Raw genomic sequence first — 26,337 nt, 5'->3', positions numbered from 1 at the left:
AGTGTTTTGGGACTAAAAAGCTCAGTGTGATTCTTTCATAGCCAAAGTGACTCACTTACTTTAAATCTGCTGACTTGAAAATGAGCTAAATTGTCTTTTCCTCCCTAAGAACAACATTAAACCTTTAATATAAAAAATTAGCTAAATATAACAGGTTTTTCTTTACTATTAACAAGTGTGATTTTTTTTTAATTTGTGGTTATATGAAGTGTAGAGAAGCAATTAATAATAATTGACAATCATTACATTCAATGTGACATGAGTGTGTACTAGAGCAAATAAGACCATGTATGATTTGGATCAATTATAATGACACTTATTAATTTATGAACTATTGCAAATAGGTTTATTATATCTGTGTATTTTACAATATGAATCAAAAGTGTTGTGGAAATTGCAGAAGTGTTTTTAAAATAGATATTTTGTTGTGATTGTATGCTTTGTGTTCAAACATTAATTGAACTGACCGTGCATTTTAAGACTGAGACAAACCAATCTCTTCTCTTGGCCTAAAGCTCAGTGAGGCCTGAAGTCCTGCTAAGCTGGTTATGTTTCTGAGACTGCTAATTGTTTCCAGGCAACACTCAAAGCTCTTAAGGCTGATCTAATGAGCTCCCATCTGTCCCCGGGTGACTGTGTGGCTCGGAGCTTTCATACTGGTTACCGCACCTCTAAAAATAACTCTTCGGTCTGAGACGCGCAGCTCAACTGTAACTAATGCACCAACTCAACAACCAACTTGCAATGACTTCAGTGTCCACAACAAAATAAACAAAATGTTGGACATTTCTCAAGTCAAACTAGTTTGACTGCTGAAGACAAACCCTCATAACTGAATTCTTTCTGACTACTTTGTATATTTAGCAGCTAGCTGACTCACACTTTACATTTATAATCAAACAATGGATCCAGCCCGACTGCATGAGACTTCTTGCCAAACATCTGTTTGGATCCAGTTGGTAGGTTTGGTTGTGTTTGTCTCCATGATCTGCTCTTGTAACGTGCTTCAGATGTTGGAAGTCAGCCAAAGATCTTTAAGTTAATGTGTGATGAGTGATTTAAGGACAAAGTGGAGAGTTTTTGTTAAGGACAGTCCACCTTAAATGCTCTTTGGCTTATATTTTCCTAAACTTTTATCTTCTTGCTTGTATCTACAGAGATCTGGTTTGATCTCCCACAGAACCAGTAGTGGAAAAATGTTTGTCTGTAAAAAAAAACATACTTCTTACTAAATGTACTTTAATATAATTAAAAACCTCAGACATTCTGTATAAAAAAAAAACAGCTATATTTGCCTCAAAATATTACTACTCACAATCAGTGGATGTCATATTTACTTTCACTGCATAGATTTTTACCTCAGATAAACATCATGAGGAGCATAAAACGTCGCTGTCATGCTATCATTATGGAACTTTTTTGTTATTTGAAGCTATGTTTATTATGTTCTTAATTTTAGGGGGTAATAAATATCAAACTAATGAAAAATATTTTAAATTTAAAAAAAAATTGAAATTGTTAAAAGTAGTTTGATGAATTTCCACTGCTTGATGACTTTTATTCAGTCTTTTGAACAAATTTTTTATTCAGTCCTTTGAACAAATTAATTTAATCATCCAAAAGTGATTTAAAAAATAAAATAAAAATACAATTGACAATACTAACATATAACTCAAAGCCTCTTTTCAAACTAAAGTTGTTTGTGCTTTTCACCTCATTTCATCTGAAATATTGATAAATAAATTTGTACTTTTTGTAGTACATTATTTTATCTATTGCAGAATATTTTTAACATGTTATTAGAATTTTTAGGGACATCCGGTATCCATCATGGGTGGTTCTCATGGTTTCAGCCCTGGGCTGACAGTCAAAGGTAGCCAGCCTCTGCTGCTGCTGGCTAAATGAAAGATGCTCTGTGGTGTTTAGACGTTTTTATTTTATTTTATTATTTTGAGCCAAGCCTCCTCTGACAGCCCCTCGCATGCCAAATCTTAAAGGGATTTATTTTACCTACTTCATGGTAAGAAAATTAGATTTTTTTAAGAGAGAAAAGTAATTTAGACATGTTTGGGCTATGTAGCTATAGCAAGAGTGTCCAGTGGCATAGTTCGATGTAATTTTTAAAGTTAATTTACATATAAACAACACGAGTAAGCACTTTTTAAGACTTTAGGTCTGCAAATATGATTTTAAAATGTCATATCTTTAACAGTAATCCACATGAGTAGCATCCGATACTGAATTCAATCCTGTTTTTTTGGCTAATGTAGCGGTTAGCAGGACTGGATAGTCGCATATTTAAATGTGATATTTAATATAAAAAATATATGTATATACAACTAACGCGATGAAGAGATCTGTATTGTGGCCTACAAATTATTTTTAATGTCACATCTTTATTAGAAACTAAGATGAAGTAACATCCGGGACTGTGCGACTATTAGCTTGTTTGCTAATAGTTAACGATGCTACTACATATTCCAGCTTTTACGTGTCTGTCACTTTCTTGCTCCAAGCTACATACTTATTATAAAGTTTTTTGGTTTGTAAAAAAGATTTTATAAAATAGTCCATTTATTCGGGCCTTGAATAACTTATGAATGCTGATTTTTAGCAGGCCAAAGAGAAGCCAGCGGGTTTCTTGATTTTCAAACCCCCAGTGGGAGACTCGCTCCAGCCTTGACGCGCATCCGTTCACCTCGTCCTTTTGACTCGGAAACGTAGCGCCCCCTTGTGGCTCCCATCAATCATGACAGGTAAGAAACACCAAACGACAACCCATCAGCGGTATGAGGGAGAAATTCACACTTAAAAAGTGTATTAAAGTGCCTAAAATATATGTTCACTATAAGAACAAATTGGGGAAAAAGTTTTTAAAATGTATCTTGAGCTTTGTGTCTGGTATCTAAATTTGCCGTCAGGTGTGTGAGGTGTGAACTTACAAAGAAATCAGAAATAATATACGTCCTGCAGCAACTGGCATCCATAGCTTTGTTCCCTGAAGTTTCAAACCCACTCACTGAGGAACAGCCTCACAGTGCCCTTCTTTCTTTGCCCTTCTCCACCCTCTTTCTATGGTTGTTCGATAGTAAGGCCCATTGTTTCAGAGATGTTTTTTTAATGAGCGAGATTCACACTGAGGGCAGACCTGCTGTTGGAAGGGCTTATCGTTAATCTCTTAGTTAATGCGGGCAATGTACCTATGCAGTAATATGAATTATCAAGAAGCCTCAGGACAGGGACGGGGATGTTTTTAGCTCAAGGAGCTCCTCTGTTGGATTTATGAGCGTTTTTGAAACTTTATGCAAACGTTGCAATGTGGCAGTAAAAGTGTTTATGTGAAGTTTGTAAAAAGAAACAGCAACAACTCAGCTGCACAGATCGGAACTTTTATTTCTTTTTTGAGCGACGGTTTTGGCCTTGGATTTGATTGCTGCCGTGTTTCTGAAAGGAATGTTGTGTGCTTGAGCGTGTGCGTTTGTTGCCTGCGATGCCCTTGCCTGCATCTGATGTTCCAGCCACTCAGAGGCTGGCACTTGACTGCCGCACCCTTCTTGACCATCATGTTGGCAGGGGTAAGTGGCAAAATTGAGCCCTGTTTGTCTTTTGTTTTTCAACTAGTTTCATGTGTACATGTTTACTGTCCTTACAAAAGAGGATTTAATGTTGTTTTCTGAATATGCTTGACTTTTTAGTAATGGTGATTAGTTTGTAAATTATTAAATTAATCAAAGGCTTTTGCTGCTGAATTCTAGATAAGAAATTTGGAATCTCCTACACAACCTTGAATTAATTTAAAAGACGTTAAACAATAATATTGAAGAACCACTGATCAGAATCTTATTTTTAGTTTTTTTAACATGTTCTTGTGGCATTTGTCCATGGAGGATGTATATAAAGAAAATCTAGCTCAAAATTGCTTTTTGAGGATTGCTGTTCAAATAGTTGTGAATCAGAAGCAGACGAAAAAAATTCTGTTCTTATTTGTGACGTAGAAAATGGGCTGGGAAGACCACAAGCTGTTCAGTTCCATTCCGATGCATCCACTTGCAACTAGATCCATGAATGTCTTTTACCTCATCCGGGCTGGCATCTGGATCAAAACTGTACGGCTAGATAACTCCGATATTTCTTGCCATTTTTGTTGCGCTGTTAATGTTTGGTTGGCATTGTAAGGGGCTGTAAGCTAGCAAGAGAGCGTATAAATGGAAAACTCTCAGGACAACTGTCACACCCAGGGAAATTTCGAATGAACTACCTCTGCTCTGCAGAAATTATGTCAACAGGGCTTTTCAGTTTGCCTAAAAATGGCATAATCATAATTAAAAGATCACTGGGAAGGCTTTTAGAAAAGCTCCAAAGTTGATTGGAGTGTGACCAAAGTTATGTAGCGTTACAGGTCAATACTTTGGGGTTGGAAGAGCAAAGCAGGGGGATGCCAAAAGCTTTGAAAAAGCCAAAAACGCAGCCCAGTGCTTCTTGAAATTAAGTGCATCATTTACAAATGTCAAAAGGGATGCAGTACAATATCAGCAGATTATTTCATAGGCAGATATTAATAAAAATACGTATTATTAGCTTAAAAAATTGCTGCACTGATGTAGCTTTCACCATCAAAAATGTCAGTATAAGAAAACAACCTGACATTTCATAAGCATAAAAATGTTTTAGTCAATGGTACATTGAGGGTTGCTGCAGTGTCCCTGTGCTTGAGTTAATGTGGATCTAAACAGGAGTCGAGGTTTCTGCTCGAGTAGAGAATTTGTTTGGCGCAGGTGGGAAGATTTGTCATCACACTCCACCGCCTGGGCTGTTCTGTTTATGCACTGTCTGGAAAGAAAAAAAAAGAAGCTAGGCACAGAAGAAGATCTTCTTCCTCTGATGTCAATCTAATGAAATATTTTAAGGGTGAACCATTAGGAGGTTCACAGAGACATGAAATAGCAACCTTTCTGTTCTCTACTTAAATAGGCTGTTACTAAAACACAGTTAGTTGTTGCAAATATGAGGGCATAACAAGTATTGAACTACTTGAAATCAATAGGATTGTACTTTTTGCTTGTTTTGATGCTTCTGCTTGCATTTTATGAGTAAATAAAAGTATCGAATCGATTCATGTAGAAATGCATGTCTGAACAGACTGCAAACCTCTGTGCTTTAAAGTGTCTCGCTGAAGGAGACAATGTGATTATTTGTGCATATACACATGGATATGGAAGGTATTGTGGTTACATAAACAAGATAAAGGTGGAAAATCTGAATGATGGGAAGAGGGGGAGTGACAATTGAGGAGGAAGAAAGGAGGGGGGGATATTTTGCGCCAGAGGGATCTCTGTCCTTGATGCATTTATTTTTTGCTCTGTGACTTCAGTTTTTCCATATTTTTCCCTTTGCAATATAGTTTATGTTAAAAAAAATAGTGCATGTGTTTGGTGTGACTCAGAAGGAGCACTGTTGCAGAATGATGGGAAAACCCAAGGTCATTGCAGCATGCTTTTTCTCTGGTGTTGTCAGTCAGCCCCATTTTGTGTGCAAGCGTGTGAGTCTGCATGGCAGAGAGAGAGAGCGTGTGTGTGTTCGTGTGTTTCATAGCGTCAAGGCAGGCTTTGCACCAATCATGGAGCACGCTTCATATGCTTTTTAGCTGCTAGAACACGTGCAGGCATTTTTTTTTTATTCCCAGAGTGAGAGGTGTGCATTTCTAGTGCCTTTCGGCACAGCAGTGTGTCTGAATGAGAAGCCGAAGCAACATTTAGCAAAGCGTGTGTAGTGAGACATCACGATCAATGTACGGTAAGGAAAACGATCCTTTTTACCTCTGTGTCACGTCTGACAGCGTCAGCGTGTGAACTCGGTTGAGCCAGTTTTGCTGCATTCTTTAAACCAGTTTCTTTTGCTGCTTCCCTGGAACAGATTTCAGTTTGAACGTCTCTCGGAGAAGCTTATAGGAGTTTTTTTTTTAATGGTTGTGGAGATTCTCTACCCTACAAAATAAAGGACAAGGACACCTGGATTCAAAGATGTTCATTTTTTTTGGTAACAGCTTTCGATTTGTTTAAAATCTTCTGGTTTCATCTGTCGCAGTCGTACTCTAAAAGTCTTTTCATTCATTACCTTTCAATATAAGACATAACCAGGTGGTGACTATAGTTCTTGGTAATTTGGTGTTTTCTTAAAAACCAAACAGGAGTGTGGGCAGATAGAGCTTTAGATCATGTGACATTACTCCTTATTGATGATCTAGGTTACTGTGGTCGAACTATTACTGGAGCTTGTAGACATTCTGTGGAGATGGAAAAAAGGCATTTTAATTATGATAATATTGAAACTTGAGTATCTGGGCTTTCAGGCTCATAAATTATCTACACTTGAAGTTCATACTTGAGAATTTAAATAGTTCTGAGTGAATATAAATGAAATTTAGAGTTTAATGTCTTTGTAGCCTAGTTGCTGCTTGACTCTGATTTATGGTGCTTTAAAATAACTTTGTGTCATGAGAATTTGTTGGCTGCTATGTCCGATTATCAATGTGTTGGCCTCTCTTTTTCAGCCGTGTTCACTGCCGCCCACACTGGATTGTGTGCTTTGAACCTACATAGATTTACTGCCAGAGAAGACCTCTCTGTGTGTCTCTACACATGTGTGTGCGTACCTGTGAGAGCGTTTGACATATTGACGTTTTTCTGCTCGCTTTAATGACCAACATGAAGGCTTCTCTCATTTACATTTACACTCTTATAATACCCCTCTCCTCATCTCCTGCACAGCTTCAACAAACTAAGGCCCAGATTTGATGGATCTTGGCTCTTATTATTCATTTCATTCATTCATTCATCTTCTAAACCCGTTTTTTCCCTTTCGGGGTCCCGGAGGTGCTGCAGCCTATTGTTTTTTCTTTAATTGAATTTTTTTCTTCTGATGTTTGCAGAATTAGCTTTATGTTTGAACATTTCTGGAAGCCTAGAAATAGCAGGAGGTTGCCTCTTTTCGCCTCCCTCTTACATAATGATAACCCCAAAGGGTGACAGGCTTGTTACAATCCTGAGAAGTGACTTGGATGTGTTAGACAAGTATTGATACCACAGTAGTGTGTTGGTTTTGCTTCTCTCTGACTGTTTTCTGCTTAATGAGTTCACTCATCATTCTGCGGGTCTCATAATACATATAAACCACACAAATTGGATTGATATATGCAAATAGGTCAACGTTTATACTTTATTATATACTTTTGTGATACAAAAACATTTTTGTACCACAGTTTTAACTCTTCTTCATCAGTCATTCACTCTGTGAAAGCGCTAAGCCTTCCTGGGGGAAATGGAAAGTGTAATCTGTTAATGCCCCAGCCCCCATTCTTTTGAGGATAAAAACTGATTTGTGATTGGCTGGCTTCTTGGTGTGATCAGTGTAGGGGTGGAAACCCCCCCTTTATGTGTACATTCACATATTAAATCTCTAAGTAAGGAACCACACAGATATGCCCACCTTCTTCTGGTTTTGTTGAATTCATCTCTTCATGACTCATTCGTTTATCTGCAAATGAGGTTTTATAAATGCGAGGTGTGTTTGGAAGTGTGGGGTAGCTTGCTGTCTTATCTGCCTAATGTGTTGGTCATCACATCATGCAGGGTGGGTGGATGTCATGAGACCCCCGCCTGGTTCGCCTTCCACCGCTGTCATGCAAATCCACCCACCGTGTTTTGCTGACAACCCAACCAACCTATATTATGAACAACACAAAACGGCTGCCCCGCTTTCTTTTTGACGCAATCTAAACCAAGCTTATTGGATTTTTCTCTGCCACTGAGTCAGATTAAATATTATTTGGAGCTGTGGTAATGCAGATTTTTTTCTATAATTACAGGTGGACTGAAATTAAAATTATGTAACTGCTCTTAGCAGTGACAGCTTTTTCCCCTTCTTAACTCACATTCAGGTTGTTATCACTGTTTCTTTAGCTGAAAAAAAGGCTTTTAGTTAGTGCTGCAAAATCTCTGGTTGCTTTGATGGTAAATTCACGAACAACTACTTAATTGTCGTTCAAGGAATAAAAGTGAATGTAAGAGCAATAAAACGCTTGGAAATTTTTTCTTATTTAGCAACCAAAAGTGAGTTTTGTGCTGAACAGAAGGAATGCATTTGTCACATTGTTCTGTTACTTAATTTCCACCTCGATGTCTTCCCTTTCTTTTAACTTCTGCCTTTTTCTTTTCTCCACCTCTTCATTTTTATGAATTCATCACCTGAACTCTGGGCTGAAGCTGCAAGAATGAGCAAGATGCAGCACCTATAGATTCTGAAGGCTCATTTGTTTCAGGTCCTACTAAACTTCAGCAGAAGTTCTGCTGCTGAAGTTCATGTCACCTCGCTTGAGGATGATAGAACTTTTGGTACAGATGCTTAGACAGTAATTAAAAGATTCAGGCCCCCCGCTACACTCGATGTCCTCCTTCCAGGCCTGTTGCTGTCACCCTGTGATAACTGGTAATTTTCTTAATGTTGGATCACTGTTCTGTAATCATGAGGGTTTAGTGTCAAATAGCTGAACTAAAGGGCTTGTTGGGGAAGGTTTGTGGGGTAAAATGAGAAAGGAAAAGAAATTGCAGGTTGTTTTGCTTTGGGCTGAAAAAAAACAAACAGTTTTATACATATATATCTATATCTATATCTATCTATCTATCTATATCTTTTTTTTTTTTTTTTTTTTTTTTTTATCTATCTATCTATCTATCTATTATCTATCTATCTATCTATATCTATCTATCTATCTATCTATCTATCTATCTATCTATCTATCTATCTATCTATCTATCTATCTATCTATCTATCTATCTATCTATCTATCTATCTATCTATCTATCTATCTATCTATCTATCTATCTATCTATCTATCTATCTATCTATCTATCTATCTATCTATCTATCTATCTATCTATCTATCTATCTATCTATCTATCTATCTATCTATCTATCTATCTATCTATCTATCTATCTATCTATCTATATCTATCTATCTATCTATCTATCTATCTATCTATCTATCTATCTATCTATCTATCTATCTATCTATCTATCTATCTATCTATCTATCTATCTATCTATCTATTATCTATCTATCTATCTATCTATCTATCTATCTATCTATCTATCTATCTATCTATCTATCTATCTATCTATCTATCTATCTATCTATCTATCTATCTATCTATCTATCTATCTATCTATCTATCTATCTATCTATCTATCTATCTATCTATCTATCTATCTATCTATCTATCTATCTATCTATCTATCTATCTATCTATCTATCTATCTATCTATCTATCTATCTATCTATATCTATCTATCTATCTATCTATCTATCTATCTATCTATCTATCTATCTATCTATCTATCTATCTATCTATCTATCTATCTATCTATCTATCTATCTATCTATCTATCTATCTATCTATCTATCTATCTATCTATCTATCTATCTATCTATCTATCTATCTATCTATATCTATCTATCTATCTATCTATCTATCTATCTATCTATCTATCTATCTATCTATCTATCTATCTATCTATCTATCTATCTATCTATCTATCTATCTATCTATCTATCTATCTATCTATCTATCTATCTATCTATCTATCTATCTATCTATCTATCTATCTATCTATCTATCTATCTATCTATCTATCTATCTATCTATCTATCTATCTATCTATCTATCTTATCTATCTATCTATCTATCTATCTATCTATCTATCTATCTATCTATCTATCTATCTATCTATCTATCTATCTTATCTATCTATCTATCTATCTATCTATCTATCTATCTATCTATCTATCTATCTATCTATCTATCTATCTATCTATCTATCTATCTATCTATCTATCTATCTATCTATCTATCTATCTATCTATCTATCTATCTATCTATCTATCTATCTATCTATCTATCTATCTATCTATCTATCTATCTATCTATCTATCTATCTATCTATCTATCTATCTATCTATCTATACACATACACACACACACATCATTACTGTATTTGGGTGTAGTTCTTACAGCTTGCTAAATGCTATTTTGATTTGGAGCTCACATCATGACATCACATTAAACAGAACTGAAAAAAAGGCAAATTAAGAGATTTTTTGTGGACTTTCTGCACATTTTCCCAGCATTCCCAATGACTCATTGCCGCCATTTCGTTTCAACCAATCAGAATCCTCCTCTCTCAAGCTTAGAACGCCAATTTACCGGGTATACGTGTTTATGTTGTACACAAGCGTATCTTTATTGAAAGGAAACTGTATCTTTGCTGCACTGCTGTTGTTCATAAACTTCAGAACAAGCATTTCTATGAGTTGTTTGTTTTTTGTTTTTTACTGACCCTATCTTAACACATTTGTTAGACAAATTAAAGACATAATGTTTTAGAGCTGGAAGAGCAATTAGTTCAAAGTTTGCATAATTTTTTTCTGTATTTTCTTGGACATTTGTTATATTTTTGCTGGTATTTAAAGTTGTGATGAACTCTGGCTGTAAAGGAAATCAATTCTTGTGTGAAGATTATTTCTTCTTTGGATAAATAACAGACACATTTAAGATTTAAGTCTGAAACTTGATTAGAAACAGTTGTAAGTGGTGTGTCTTTAGTTGTCTTATTTTAATTTTACTGGCATCTGCCATTTTATTATTGACAAATACATTCAACGTACCGGTAGTTTTTTTTTTTACCGCCATTTATACGCAGTTGTTAACACTGGAATTGATGGAGAATGAAAGCTACAAAGGGGATTTTTGAGGCAACATATATGAAAGATTTATTTTTTTGAATCAATGGAAAATTCATTTTTTTTTAAAATTGTTTTTCATTTTTACATTCAACACATGCAGGGGAAATGAAAGAAATGTTTTAATGATATTTAATGAGACATAAATTAGGTTTATATTTTCTTTTCCTTCTGCCATACATGTCCTATATATCTCTACTGTGGATGTCCATTTTGTTCACTCCCATGTGTTTGTGTCTGTCGTTAGGGGTTTGTGGATGCTGTGGGGCCCTCAGACCTCGATACAAAAGACTGGTGGACAACATCTTCCCAGAAGATCCAGAGGTGAGAGGATTCTGCTCGTTTCCCCCAATCACTTTTCCAATAAATCTGGATGCTAACATTAACGCATTTCTAGTTTATTAGAACTAAAAGATGTTTTGTAGTTTATCTGTCTATTAACCATTTATTTAAACATGAATACAGTGATAAAGTGGTTTGATAAAACTTATTCCTGATCGTACAGACATGTTTGTGTCTAAATGCCTTTCTTGATACAGATATGTCAATTGTTTACGGTAGTTACTTTTAATTTAAAATATGTTTCTTACCTTCCAATATTTTCACACAAATATTTATATTTCATTTAAGAGTTTTAAAGTCCCGCTCTGATCAACTTTTGATCTATTTTAAAAATGTTTCCAGTTGTCTTTTAATTCTAATTGTGCAGTTTTTAGCCTAAATATAAAAAAGGCCTGTGTCATTTACTTGGACATAGTTTCTGCTGTAGCGCATTAGAAATTTGATTCCGAGTTGTGGGTGGGACCATTGGAGTGGAGTAACTCCGCCCCTCTTCCCCTCCCCGTGACTAAAAGCTAAGAGCAGGGGGCTTGTGGCTTGCTTAGTGTTTAATCTATGTCTTAAATAAGCTCTCTTTCAAACGATTAAGAAATGCAATTTTTAGCCAAATTTTCTTCCTCCTTCATCATCAGAAAAATGCCACTAGAAAAATGCTCTTCATTGCAGTGGGTCTTGGTGATGGATTATGTTCATCAGTTGTAGAGAATCCTAAGGAAGTTTGCTGATAACCTGAAAAACCCTCAGATTTGGGAGCCAGCTAATGATACAAATGAGGCTGCTTTGAAAGCAGTTGTATCAGCAAAACATTGTGTACCAGTCAGCTCAGTAAAGACGAATGCATTGCTGCATGGCTGGATGTTCCAGCTTTGCTTTTGTTTTTATTCAGCTTTTCTCTATTCATCTTTTATAGCGTTTCTGTAGATTATTGCATAGTACAAGTTTGAATTCCTTCTCCACCTACTACATAGTGCACTATATAGCACTAAATCGCTGAACATAGACCACAATGCATTGTGTTTGAACAATTGTTGTGGAAAAAATGTGTTTACATGTATTTTTTTAATAAACCATCAATGTTTTCATCATCAGAAAACAGTGGATTCATAAAATAGTCATAAAAAAATCATATCGGTTAAATTGTCACTTTTTTTCATATTCCCCGTTTTAAATAGAGTGGTGAACATGGTTTTTGAATTGCTTTTAAAATTCAGGGCGCTAGATAGCCCCGCACTATATAGTTTTTTATTAGTTGGGGGTTAGGGTGGGAATTCGAACAAAAAACCTGAATATCTGAGCTAGTCTAATTTAGTGAGGCAATCCTGCTTCTGGAATACTTATCACATTAAAAACACTGACTGAAAGCATCTTTTAAAATAGATTTACTTATTCATAACTATTTTAATGCATCTTATTTGTGCTCTTTGAGTAGGACTCCAGCAGACGATGGATGTTTTTAGCACTCTGCAGACCAAAGTGAGGCTCAGTGAATTGGGTCAAGGGGAAAACAGGAGGAAAAACTACAACATAGTTATATTTTTCTAGTGAAAGATTTTGATTTGAAACTCCGTTTCATGCAGATATGACTGATGTAGTTAGATAATTTCAACAATACTTACTGTACTGTGAGAGAATCTCTTTAATAAAAGGTTCTCACATCAACACATCTCACATCATGGGCTCTGTTTTGACAAGGACAAAATGTTTGAGTTCCACTTTTTACTAGCTAAAAAAAAAGACATTAGAGTTATTTCCTATATTTCTTAAACTTTTGCTTCCCCCCGTCCAGGATGGGTTAGTAAAATCCAACATGGAGAAGCTGACGTTTTACGCCTTGTCAGCTCCAGAGAAGCTGGACCGCATCGGCGCCTATCTTTCCGAGAGGCTGTCGAGAGACGTGGCTCGTCACAGATATGGGTACGCTGGTGTTGGCCGTGTATTAACTTTGCAAAGTAAATCCTGAACCTTGGTTTTTCTTCAGTCAGGCATGCAAGGTTGGTCTTTTTAATAGCTTTGACTTGATTGGGTCACCAGTCTCCTCTGTCTCTTGTTAAACTCATCATAGCGGTAAAAAAAAAAACCTTCCCAGATTACAGTCCATCTGAAATATGTTCTGCATGAGCGGGTTTACTACGTCCTCATTTCTTCTGGACACAGATTAATTTTTTCCCACGAGATTAAAGGCTCTGTTTTTCCTTCCGATTTAGATATGTGTGCATCGCCATGGAGGCTCTGGACCAGCTGCTGATGGCCTGCCACTGCCAGAGCATCAACCTGTTTGTGGAGAGCTTTCTAAAGATGGTGCGAAAGCTGCTGGAATCTGACAAACCCAGCTTGCAAATCTTAGGAACCAACTCGGTGAGTTTTAGAATGCAGTATGGCATCATTTGTTTTTGTGATGCAGTGACTAATAACAGAGATCCTCAGCTCTGCTGTTAGAAGCGTTTTCATGGAAAGTGAACATAAAAATGTTATTTTTTCCTTCAAACATTGATTTTTCTTCATAAAGCATAAATTAGAAAGCCTAGAAATGCACGTTTCTAATTTTTTTCTTCTGTAAGCACCATAAAGCCGACAAGATGCCGTGATTTATCTCCATAAATATCACCCAAGCTGCCTCTCACTAATGTGTCTCAGAGTCTAAAGCCTTCCTGTTGCATAAAAATGCTTTCCACGGCACTGGCTTTAGTGCTATTATCTAATCAGAAGACAGGAAGCGTAATGTATCTCATGTCAGAGCATTAAAAAAAAGATGGGGGAATCTTGAGAGGAGTACATAGTAGCATCCCAAACTAGACAAGAGCTTAATGGCAGATTGGTGGACGGAGAGTGACGAACGTCAACTGATGTGGGAAGCGGCTATTGTCTCTGTGAGACGGGTCATCCGAGGACAAGTAAAGGAAATCTGATTAGCTGCAGACCAATGAAGATAAAGCTTTGCATTCTCAGACATGAGCTTCACACTCATCCTGACCCGCTTTGAGTTTCTCCTGAACTTAAGTTTGTGTCTAAAAGTAATAGATGTTTTAATAAAGTAGGTAAAATTGAAAAAATACCTTTTGGACTTAAATTTAATCCATTTAGAAAAAATTTGTCTAGAAGACACAAAACCATCAAACCCAACAAAATTTATTACAGATGATTAAAAACTATTATTCATTGGAATCCAAAATAATCACAGTAATGGTATTTAATATTTTTATAATAATCTATATAAGTAACTAACCTATAAATGTTAAAAACTTCAAGAATATTTGTGAATCTCAACCTTTTCTCTGAATTACAAATTAAAATCTCACTGAAAGTCCAACTTTGGTGAAATTGTATTTATGTTGTTTTGTTTCTTGTAACATTTTTCTAAAGATGAAGGACATATATAAAGGCAATTGAGCTTAAGGCCAAATCTGAATTACTTCTCTACCTCTCTGGCTTCTCTTTCCCTACATTTATCCCTCCAAGAAAAGATATATGGAAAAAAAACAGTCTTTTTAAATTTGGACGTTACTATCGCTTGATGACATCATGACGCCGTCATCTTGGTTAGCGCTTAGCTGCCAGCGCTCGGAAAATACATAACATTGCTTTTAGAACTTTGAAAAGGCAAAGACAGAAACACAATACTTTCATTTAAATGTAAACTACTGTGCTTCATAACACACCCACGTGAAGAAATGCAGCCACAAGCGTGACCTATCCCCCTACCGGCGGAGGGATAGCCAGCTCTAAGTCGCTACAGCTCCTCCTTAAAAACCCTTTTTGGACACCACTAAAGCCTCAAATGCCCCTACAATGTGAGCAATAGGGAGAAGAAGGAGGGGTAGGGAATCAATTCAGATTAGGTCTAAAATTGCGTAATTGAGTATTGCTTTATTCAAATTGCTGTGAATCAGGAGCAGACGAAAAAATGCAGCTTAAAAAAAGAGCCTATTTGTGACGTAGAAAATACGCTGGGCGGACCACAAGCTTGCTACTGCGAGCTCTCAGCAACGGGAAGTGGGGCGGGGTTGCTTTGCACCAGAAGTGCCACAACTTGGAGATGAAGTTCTAATGAACTACTGCCGAAACTATGTCCTAGAAAAATGACACAGGTTTTTCAATTGGCTAAAAAATTGCAAAGACCAGTGAGAACGCTTTTTAGATAAGTCAAAAGATGATTGGAGTGCGTCTTTAAATGCTCATCATAGACTTTCATATTTGCTTTTGATTATTCTGTTGAACTCCAGTTTGAAGGTTCTGATTTTAGTCCCAATTTCTAAAAGGTTGTATTTACTAAAACAGCATTAATGGAAGTAATGTGGGATGACTTCCAGGCAGACGTGAATCGCTGCTGCAGCTTTATAGGATCTCTCAGAAGCTCACTTCAATTTAATTAGCGTGCAGGATAAAGTCAAGTATGGGACTTTAATTAAAAAAAGCATTCTGGTTACACACTGAGGATTAAAAACATAGACTTTAATAGACTAAATTAACTTTTACATTCTGGTGCTTTTCCAGTCTTTGCTTCAGTTTCCGTCTCGTTAAATCTTAAAGATGTAATGATTGCTTTGGGTAGCGTCATTACCGGACGTGATCCTGAAGAGATCTCCTTCATAACTCGTTAAGTGGAGACGGGTTTGAAGCCAAATGTCAGACATTAGCAGGCGCGGTGGGAGAGCCAACCCCCCTCTGTTGTTTTTAACGCCTAATGAAATGTTTGGAGCCGCGGTGCAACTTGAACTTTACAGATGTTGACATATTTGAATGAAATTCATTTAAAATTAATGTGTAAAGTGCATCACAAACTATTGATCTCATTATGGAAAATACCTTTGGAAAAAAAACAGAGTAATTACAAATTGAAAGGATGTGGAAGTTAAAGAAAGCTTCTATACTGGGTATCGGGTTATGGAATCATTTACAACAATAAATCAAAGAGTCCAAATCAATAAACAAATTAAAAAATGTAGCAGTCCCAGAAAATGAACAACAGTAGTTGTTGGTTATTTTTTGTCTAAATTCTATAGTTGTTTTAAAAATAAGGAACCCTCATTTGTTGTTTTTTTGCTTCTTTTTCGTTTTAGAGAAGGAAAAAATGGCTATATTAAATATATAAAGGGTGCAGAAATAAGTTTTCTTCTTCTACTCGCCTTTCATTGTCACAGAAAAAAAATTCAGTGTGGCATTGTTTTGTTTTTTAAATTATGTTGTGGTAATAGTCAAAGAAATCGGGAAGATTGTCTTAATCTTTTTAGTCTTCTGTGTTTTGTTTGATGTAAAAACAAATGGTCTTTATTATCCCTTCAACTAGCCACACAAGACCAAATCAATATTATTTTCCTTGTACACAATCGGTGCTTTTAATAAGATGTTTTCGAAATGTGTTGTACTGTTTGGTTGCACGGGCAGTTATGGGGTCCAAATTTTTCTGCTCGTTTCAGTTTGTAAAGTTTGCAAATATTGAGGAGGACACGCCCTCGTACCACCGCAGTTACGACTTTTTTGTGTCGCGCTTCAGTGAGATGTGCCATTCAAGCTACGAAGACCCTGATATCCGCACCAAGTGAGTCTGCTTCAGACATAACTGCTATTTAAAGACCACTTTGGTTTATTTTGTCTTTGTAGATTATTTTAAGAAGTTTTTTTTTAACTTGTCATTTGTTTTGCTTAAAATAGACATATGTATCTTTGACAGGACAAATATAACTTTCAAGATAAAAAAAAAAGATGAATGCCAAGGATAAAAATCATAGTCTGAGCTAAATCCAGGTGCCCTTCCTTTTCTGGGTTGTAATCAAAATGCCTTGTGGTTCTTCCCGTCAGCATCCGCATGGCAGGCATTCGGGGTTTGCAAGGTGTAGTGAGGAAGACGGTGAACGATGAGCTGCAGGCTAACATCTGGGATCCTCAGCACATGGACAAGATCGTCCCCTCTCTGCTGTTCAACCTGCAGAGTGAAGAAGGAACTGAGAGGTATGCAGGCAGGTATGCAGGTCTCTTACAAGTGAAAGAAAGAAATGTTTTTCAAACCTGTTTGATAACTCCTGAACCAGGAAGTCCTACATTTTTTGCCTTTTATCGGACTCTGTCCTTAGTGTTTCTGCCCAGATGAAACAAAGAACTCACGCTATTTTAATAATGGAGAATCTGATGACCATGAGCTGATGTAAACTGACAGAGGGTTTTATTTCTGTCTCAACTGCCACAGGAAAAATCTGCTTCTTAAGCCTTTGTGACCTGTAATCACAAACGGAGCTAAAGTCTTAGTCCTTAATGCCTTAGTCACAACTGCCCGTATGGGGACAAGAAAACAGGCTGTCTGCGGGCGAAAAATGGGCAAACCTGTATGGAGCACGTGGGTGGCCTTCATGAAATATTAAGATCATAGACCATAGAGCAAAAATCGTAAACATGTTTTCTTTTTGTCCAACCCACCCCAAATCCTGCATGCTGGCAAGTAGCTCATTAGTGCTGTTCAAGTGATAACTTTATGCTAACTTATGGACACTTGGATATCATGTGCAGACTGTGTGCGTGCAGCATTTGCTTGTGGTTGGTGAGGAGCCAGTTCTCACACCTTACTAATGACTAGAACGCATTAACATTATAAAGGCTCTAAACTTCCTCATTTTACAAAAATAAATGTTCTGCCTCTGCTGGAGAGCGTTCCAGTTTAGCCACTAGGTGAAGTTAGCGCTACAGCATTACACTGTATTCCAAAATGATTTGAGCAAAACACTGTGCTTTAGACCACAAAAGGTTACTTTTAAAAACATTTTTCCTTAAAAAAGTTTGGAAAATTCCTGCCTGTAAGTATATATAGCTGTTCATTTAGTCAGCAATGTAAGTTTAGGTTAGCATTAACCGTCCTATGGGAAATTCCATTATACGTTAGCATTAAGCTAGTGGACTCATTTTTGTTATGTGTTAGATCATCAGGAAAGGCTTAAAAGATCAATCTCTACTTTTATGGGTCGATTATTGATAGATCGATTCAGATCGATTGAGCGATTTCATCAACCCAGCCCTAAAAAACATAGGTGATATTGTTCTTCTAGCTGGAAAAAGATTCATGCATCAATGGGTTAAGATGCGGCCGCTCCTCTCGTCAACCCTCCACAGATTTGGACAACCCAAAAACCTGCAGCACACGTATGGGTCAGCCCCCCATGTGGAGGGTTACAGTCTGGCAGATTTGAACACTTCTCATGTCACGTTTTTGAGATGTTGGGAGGTCTAACAGTTTGCTGAAATGGATCAAACAGAAGCATGTAACAAGACTTTTATATTCACAGTCCTGACGCCTGCTTGTTCAGGCATTAGTGATGTCAGACAGGGACAGTGGGGGGCAATAACGTGAACAGAAATAGTGCAGTAGACAGAGAATTAAAGCTCTCACACACAGAGCATGAGGATTCAAGCATCAGTCTCTGTTGGCAGCACCATACGTGCTGAAATTCACTTTGACGTCACGACTGAGATCAAAGAACTGTGGAGACAAAGGGGGGGCTGTAACATGGACAGATTGGGTGGAGGATAGATAATAAAAAAAATAGAAAGATGTTGGAGTGAGAGAGTAATATTGTTCTGCGCCTGCTGGGCGTCCTCATTTCCTCCATCTCATTGTCACCCTTCGCTGTCTGTACAGAAGGTACTGACCTCCAGGTGGTGCCTTTCTTACCACTTAAATCTCTGCAGACATGCACAAAATCATCGAAAGTCGGAGTTTGGAAAATTAGATTTAAATTCTGCACATTGCATAATCATTTTTTTTCCTATTATTTTTGGCTTTACAAGCTGGAAATGTTACAGGTAAATAAACTATAATAAAACTGAAGGATTTTTTTTAAAAGCATGGACAAATGTGAACATTTGGGATAAATTTAAAGAAAATTCGAAAGGCAACTCCTGGAGTTGAAGGCGCCTCACAGGCAGGATTTCATATTTTCTCCTCTAGCAGCAAACAAGATGAAAGAGTGAGGATGTTAATAAATAATGTCGTAATTGTCGACTAGCAGAGGCGAGTCATGGCCGTGCTGCAGCGGGGTTTTTAACTATGCATAGGAACAACCCACACACGAGGATCCAGTCACAAACACGTCCCAACAGTCAAAACAAAGGCTCTTTTTTCCCAAGAAAGCCTGTCTTTTGTGGAAATATTGCCCTCTGACTCTTCTCTCCCACTCCCTTCATCCCTCCCTCCTGTTTGCCCTTTCCTCTCCTCTACTTCTTTTGCTTCTTCCTCACCTTCACCGCCCCCCCTCCAGCCGCTCTCCCTCTCCGCTGCAGGCATCAGAGAAGGAGAAGGAAAGCCCGGTGGAGCTGACGGAGCGCTGCTTCAGGGAGCTGCTGGGAAGAGCCGCCTTCGGCAACATCAAGAGCGCCGTCACACCGGTCCTGATGTGAGGCAACCTGAACCCTTCCATCTCCGTAGTTGTTTCTCCGTTTGTTTTTGATGCGTCTAGAAGGCTGCATCCTAGTGCTCTATGCAGTGTCGACATGGGGCGCGACAAGGGCGACGCAAGGTTGCACAGTTGTTACTTGTGTGTCTGAAGATGGCAGATTGAAATTTTAGATCCCTGTTGTGATTCAAGGTTTCCTGCTTTTAATCTGTGATCGCTGGCTTTAGTTAATCCCGTGTTTTAGTTTGTATTTGCTGTTGCAGACAGACCGATAATCTCTGCCTCTGCTAAAAACTTGCTTCAGCTGATCCAGGAATAATTTACTAAACTGGAAGATTTACTAGTTGCTCCTATTCAACTTTGTTGTCTGAGTTAAATCCTACTTTTTTTTATTTTTAAATCTTATAGTCTTTAGAAAAGCCAAATTAGAATGTCATGTCAACATAGCCCACTAAATACAATGCATGGATATGATATTTTCATAATTCTATTAGATTTTTTAATAGTTTGTTCATTCTTTTTTTTAATTTTGAAACTAATTGCTTGTCAATTTTAATATTCTTATGCATATTTCTTTTTCGTCCATCCAGCTGTTCAGTTGTTGTTCCTTAATTTTGCATATAGTTTTGTAAAACGTATTGTTTATATATACCGGTAGTTTTATAGACTTCAACAGCAGCATTGAACTTGTGATCTTCTCTGGGGATTTCGGTTCCTCCTCTCCATCTTTCCTGACAGTTTTCTAATGATCTCCTTTGTCTTCTCTTGCCTCTCCTCTCCGCCTTCAGGCACTTGGATAACCACTCTCTATGGGAGGGGAAGACCTTCGCAGTGCGTTGCTTCAAAATCATCATGTACTCCATCCAGGTGAGGGATCATCACCTCCATATTTTTTCTCTGCAGGAAACGTCTTTTCACAGATTTATAACATTGTTTGTGCTGTTGATTCAGTCCCAGCACTCTCATCTGGTAATCCAGCAACTCCTCGGCCATCTGGATGCAAACAGCAAGAACTCCGCCACAGTTCGGGCTGGAATAGTAGAGGTTCTGTTGGAGGCAGCCGCCATTGCAGCCAGCGGCTCTGTAGGTCAGTGACTTGCATGCAGGCGTGGCGTCCGTGTGGGAAACTAAGTGGCTACGATTTGATCAAAGTTTGTGCTCATGGTGTTTGCAGGTCCCACAGTCTTGGAGGTCTTTAACACTTTGGTCAAGCAGCTCCGCCTGAGTGTGGATTATGAGTTGACGGGTTCGTATGACGGCAGCACAAACATCGGGACCAAGATCATCAAAGCTCACGAGGAGAGGCAGCTGCAGGAAGCTGTCATTCGGACCATCGGTGAATCTGCAGGCTGAACATCTTCTTAGACTTTGATCTCTGATTTGATTTCTCTGATGTTCATCTTTCTTTTCTCTTTCAGGCTCTTTTGCCAACACCTTACCCACCTACCAGAGATCAGAAGTTATGCTGTTTATAATGGGCAAGATCCCTGTCCCTGGAGTTTCTCTAACTCTGCCCTCCTCAGACTCTGGGTGCGCCATCCATTTTGCAAATTTCACTTTTCTGAAATCCTTCATTTATTCAGACTCTTATTGAAAATGCTAAGGATGTATTTGAATTCTGTCTTGGTGGATGTGCAGGCCGGAAGTCACAAGAATGATTCAAATCATGTTACTGAAGTCTTTAGTTCAGGTAAGTGTAACTAATTGCTGATTTTGAGATACTAATTTGAAATTGTTCCAACTTTTTTGTACAAATATGTCTGCTAATCCTTCAGGTGACAGCCGGTTTCCAGACCACAAACATGCTCACAGCGCTGCCCAGCTCCTTCCTGGAGCCGCTGCTGTCCTTCTCTCTAACAGAAGACCCTGAGATTCGACTGCTGGTGCTGGAAATTCTTCTCAGTCTTATCGACAGGCATGAGAACAGACCCAAGTTCTCCAGAATCAGGTGTGCATCCTTTCAGTCAATGAACACAGCTTGCTCCAGCTTGTGTTGACTTTGTTGGGATTTTTTTGTGCACAGCATCGTCTCTGACATCTCTGTGCTCAAGCTGAAACTGGACAAATGCTCCAGACAGGACAATTTGTTTATGAAAAAGGTCAGATTTTGTTGTGTAGAAAAGTTTGATAAATGAATTTGTTCTTAAAGCTGTAGAATAGTCGCTCATTTTTGTGTATTCTCCAGCACGGACAGCAGCTGTATCGACACATCTACCTGAACTGTAAGGAGGAGACCAGCGCTCAGGAGCACTACGAGACCCTCTTTGCACTTTTGGGCCTTCTCAGCGTGGAGCTGGCCAACGAGGAAGTGGTGGTGGACCTCATCCGCTTGGCCCTCGCTTTGCAGGTCCAGATGGGTCCCCTTAAGTTGTTTGTAGTTTTGTCAGCTGGAAAGCGCGGACCTCATCACTCTGTGCTTCTTTGCAGGATCTGGCTCTGTGTACAGATGAGCCTCTGCCCACTTATAACCGCTGCGCCGTCCACGCCCTCGCTGCTGCCTACCTCAACCTCATCTGCCAGCTCACCACTGTTCCAGCCTTCTGCCAGCACATACATGAGGTGTCCTTCTGCACCAGTTTTTTTTCTCCCCCTATCTGTTGGCGCTAAAACCGCTTCTAAACTCCCCGTCCTCTCTTTGTCCTTCAGGTAATTGAGGTCAGACGAAAAGAAAAACCCTACCTTCTGCCTGAAGATGTCTTCACACAGAAATCCAAGTATGGATCTTGCAATTAACGGCCAAAATATGACCTACTAATACATGATCATTCAATGTTCTCTCTTTGTTTTTTTAAATCTAGGCTGCCTTCTTCTCTGGATAAGATAGATGCGGATGTCTTGTTTCTTCAGTCAAAGATTACTGAAGTCCTTGGAGGAAGTGGTTATAATACAGAGAGGCTGGGGACACCGTATGTCCCCCAGTACACAGGTGAGGAGCCCCTGAAGTCTGCCTCACTAATGAAGAAACAAACCCATCACTTGCAACTATTTCTGAATGTTCACCCCTCCAAAAATGTGAAATGTCTACAATTTCTTTCAGATGAGGACCGGCTTTCTAAGAGGAAGAGTATTGGAGAGACCATCTCTATCCAGATGGATGTAGAGTCTCGAAATAGTCCAGAGAAAAAGGAGGTAACGTCTCTAAAAAACTTAAAATGCACACATTTAAATTGACCTTAGCTTGGTTTTTATTTCCTATTCTTTCACTGTATAGAGGACACCAGCTGAAGAGATCACATTTGAAACACTGAAAAATGCTATTGGTACGTTCACTTTTATTATTTTCTTTTGTTTTAAACTATTTATTTGTCTAAATTATTTGGCTGCAAGTTTTTAAATGACAATAAAAAAAAAAATCTTGTTTTTCTTGTCAATCATTCTGTCAAATAAAAACTGGTATTCTGTCGCCCCCTAGTGGACAGTGTTGGTATGGAAGAGCAGGAAAGGGAGCGGAGACGACAAGTAGTGGAGAAGTTCCAAAAGGCTCCTTTTGAGGAGATAGCTGCCCACTGTGGTGCTAGGGTACGTCGAAAATAAACGTTTCAATCCACAATTATTTGTGGATTCAGATGATTTCTGACACATCTTTTTCTTTTTAGGCCACAATGCTGCAGAGCAAATTGAATCAGATATTTGAGATCACAATCAGGTACACAGATTTTTTTTTTTTTAGAAAAGTCAACAATGGCTGTTGTGTTCGACTCACTGATGATAGCAGCTTCTTTGTTTCTGTCGTTCAGGCCTCCTCCCAGCCCTTCTGGAACCATATCGTCAGGTTACGGCCAAACCCAGAGTCGATCTGTTCCCATTTATGAGATGAAGTTTCCTGACCTTTGCGTGTACTGAGCCACAAACTCTGCAGCAGCGTGACAAAACGGATTAACCTTTGAGTACGGGGAAGGGGATCCGTGGAACCGATCTTCACTGTAAAGTCCTCTTGACTGTGGAATCTAACATCCATTATATACATTTGGGGAAATCTCGACTGCAGCTGCAGAAAAAGCCTCTCCTAGATCACATTCTGAGACCTGTTGTAATAGATAAGGAACCAAACGTAGTCAGTCATTCATTTCTAATTAGACATTTCTTCAAAAACTCCACTGGTTGGAGTTTTCTTTTTAAATGCCAAAAAAAGATGGTGACAAATTTTGATATCAATTTTATTCCCTTTTTTAATCCTTATAGGGTGCCATATTTCAGTCACAAAATTGGATCAAAGATCAATTCTTCTAATATTTTTTGATAAACAGGCGTTAAAGGTAAGCTTACTGGGACTTAGTGTGTTTGATGTGTCCCCTCCAGCACTCAAACTGTGCTGAGCTGTAGTTTTTCTTTTGCCTTTTTAGTGTTAACCAAAAGTGCTTTTTCTTTTATGTTTAGGCATTAACTTCATATTTTTACATTATTTATTATATAGGTTTTAATTGCTTACTGAAGAATCAACAATGCGCAATCTTGATCACAGGAAACTCCCTGTTTACTGCAGTGTTTACATCCAACTAGAGAAATATTTTTTCTTTCCATATACATATATGTGTACATATACAAAGAAAGGAATCTTTAAGATGGTGTACAGAGCACTGAGGATTTATGTGTGTATATTGTATATTCTAAATTTGAAATAGAGTGGTTGTGACCATAGTTAAGGTAGTGTTAGCCATCTTTAAAAATCTGCATCCAGAGACTCATCGAATTGAAAGAAATCCAGACCCAGCAACCCGACGTGCGTCCTCGCCGTGTCATCCTCAGTCCTGCTGGAACGGCGGTGCATGCAGCTTTGCAGCGGTGCACCCGTCACACAGAGACCCGAAAGCCATTTTGTGTGCAGACGTTCATGCACACGTAGGTATTTAAGATTATATTGGCAATAATTTGGTGCGGGTCTGGCTTACACAGTCCAGGTGTGAGTAGCAGATCATTATATTTTGAACTTTTTGCAGTTCTGTGACGACTCGGTATGTGATCCATTGTTGAGGCCTCCAGCTGTCTTCAATGTGTTTCTTTGGAACTCTGCTTTCAATTTGGTCATTAACTTTTCAACTTCTGAATGTGGCGCCTGCTGTATGTGTAATTCTTGTCGTGGTATGGACAATCTGTTGATGGTGACCCTTTTATTTTTTTAAATAATGCGAGCGAACATTTGTGTCTGTCTTCAGTTAGCGTTCCTGTCACGGTTTCCTGCTTTGTTCAGAGTCTTCAAGCGAACAAAGGACAGGCTGGTAAAGATCAACCATCTAAACCCTCCAGTGATAATTTCCAATGTGTTTTTTTTTTTTTTTTTTTTTTTTTTAGGATCTTGAACTTCTAGTCAAGATCTGTAAATCTATCGGTCCATGTCGTCATTGCACCATGAAATTTGAGGGAATTATTTTTGTTTTTCCATACATCTGTTTACGGTGTAGTGTTGTATGTCTAATCCTTTAATTCTGTAAGTTTGCACTTTAAAATTGGGATAACCTAGTGACAAAGGCAGCTTTTCCATAAAGAAAATGCCTTACACGTGTCATTCCTGACTGCATGCTAATGTTGTTGCTGTGGTGTACAATAAATGTATCTGTAAGCTCCTGACGGTTTGCTTTTTTTTGTTCATTTTAACTTTGAATTGCTCCTGTTGGCTGTTTTTATATTAGAAGTTTCCGAACACAAACCAAAGAACAGGGGTGTCCCCCCCGATCAAGGTCTTATGGTCAGTGTCATACTTGTTTTTTACCTTTGTCCTAATCACTGCCGATTATCTAGATCAGGAGCGTTCCATGAAGCAGAAGCTGCAGGGGCATTTGAAAAACAAACAGTGTAGGCCGCAGGGACGGGGATGGAAATGAACAAAGTACACCATCAGAGCAAAGCACTAATTCTTTGAAATGGAACCAACACAATACTCATCATTTACCATCTTACTTTATACTGTTATTTTTTAGTTTTGTGTTAAATGCATTGGGGTAAAACTGGAGCACCTGAAAAAAAATCTCAAAACTGCAAAGAAATTAAAGTTTGTACTTTTTGTTTGGTGGCTGTCAATACATTGGACTCTGCTTTGATTTACAACTTATAAACCTCATCAACGTTGTTGAAGGGAATCTTCCAGAAGTGACCAAATGAAGGGGACAACAGAGGTGATGTATAGACGTGAAGGACATCAGGTTTGCAACACTGGACAAAAAAAAAGGCAACCTTTAACACAATTTGTGTTTACAGTCTTGGATTCTTTTAATGTTTCATAATTCATTAAATTTGACAAAACAAAGAACACGCACCATCCGTCTTCTAAAAAATAAATCTAACAAATAAGTGCTTTCCTACTGCATTTTTTTCATCTCAGTTCATAATTAACAAAAAATGTTAAATTTTTGTTTCGAAACTTTCATTAAAAAAAAAAACCTCTGCATTTTGACAGGCAAAAACCCATTCTGAGCACAATTTGGGTCAACATTTTGGATGAATTCCCCTATAGGGTCAACAATAAAAACTATATATTTTTAATGAGGGTTTTCTTGTATGATTGACCTGTAAAAAAACAGTTTAAAAAAAACCAACCACATATTAGCATACTTTTGTGCTAGTGTACTTCAATTTACTATACCAGCTAAAATTCCGGATTAGGTCTTTACATTTTCCTTACAATTCTGTATAAGGAGCATCATATTTTAGTCAGGTCTGATATTCATTTTTATACTATGAAGAACCTGAAGACACATGTTACAACATACGGTTTGTACATGTAGAGAAAAATACAAAAGAGTTTAAAAAGTCTAAGTATTATTTAAATTGTTGCAAAATACTATCTTATTAAAATTAAATTCCAATATTCTCATCAAAAATATATGTATTTAT

General features: G+C 37.8%; 1 protein-coding gene across 6 annotated transcripts; it reads left to right on the top strand.

The window, feature by feature from the left end:
- The first annotated feature begins 1,856 nt into the window (after positions 1-1,856).
- Positions 1,857-25,074, top strand: efr3b (EFR3 homolog B). Of its 6 annotated transcripts, none has more exons than XM_011491607.3 (24): positions 1,857-2,020; positions 2,618-2,756; positions 11,043-11,119; positions 12,921-13,048; positions 13,339-13,489; positions 16,549-16,670; positions 16,931-17,092; positions 19,375-19,509; positions 20,298-20,376; positions 20,461-20,596; positions 20,684-20,845; positions 20,928-21,039; positions 21,148-21,199; positions 21,285-21,457; positions 21,533-21,608; positions 21,695-21,856; positions 21,937-22,068; positions 22,156-22,223; positions 22,308-22,435; positions 22,547-22,638; positions 22,721-22,769; positions 22,922-23,028; positions 23,106-23,155; positions 23,247-25,074. In XM_011491607.3, exons 2-24 carry the CDS (start codon positions 2,750-2,752, stop codon positions 23,350-23,352), a joined length of 2,466 nt encoding a protein of 821 aa, XP_011489909.1. In that variant the 5' UTR covers positions 1,857-2,020; positions 2,618-2,749; the 3' UTR covers positions 23,353-25,074. The 6 variants fall into 6 exon arrangements, with proteins under 6 accessions (XP_011489909.1, XP_011489908.1, XP_011489906.2 ...); XM_011491606.3 differs by having other exon boundaries at positions 2,615-2,756; XM_011491604.3 differs by lacking the exons at positions 1,857-2,020; positions 2,618-2,756 and adding an exon at positions 2,983-3,575.
- Positions 25,075-26,337: the final 1,263 nt, after the last annotated feature.

This window comes from Oryzias latipes, chromosome 24 (genome assembly GCF_002234675.1).
Source record: "Oryzias latipes chromosome 24, ASM223467v1".
Lineage (NCBI taxonomy): Eukaryota > Metazoa > Chordata > Actinopteri > Beloniformes > Adrianichthyidae > Oryzias > Oryzias latipes.
This window is presented reverse-complemented; position numbering and strand designations above follow the sequence as displayed.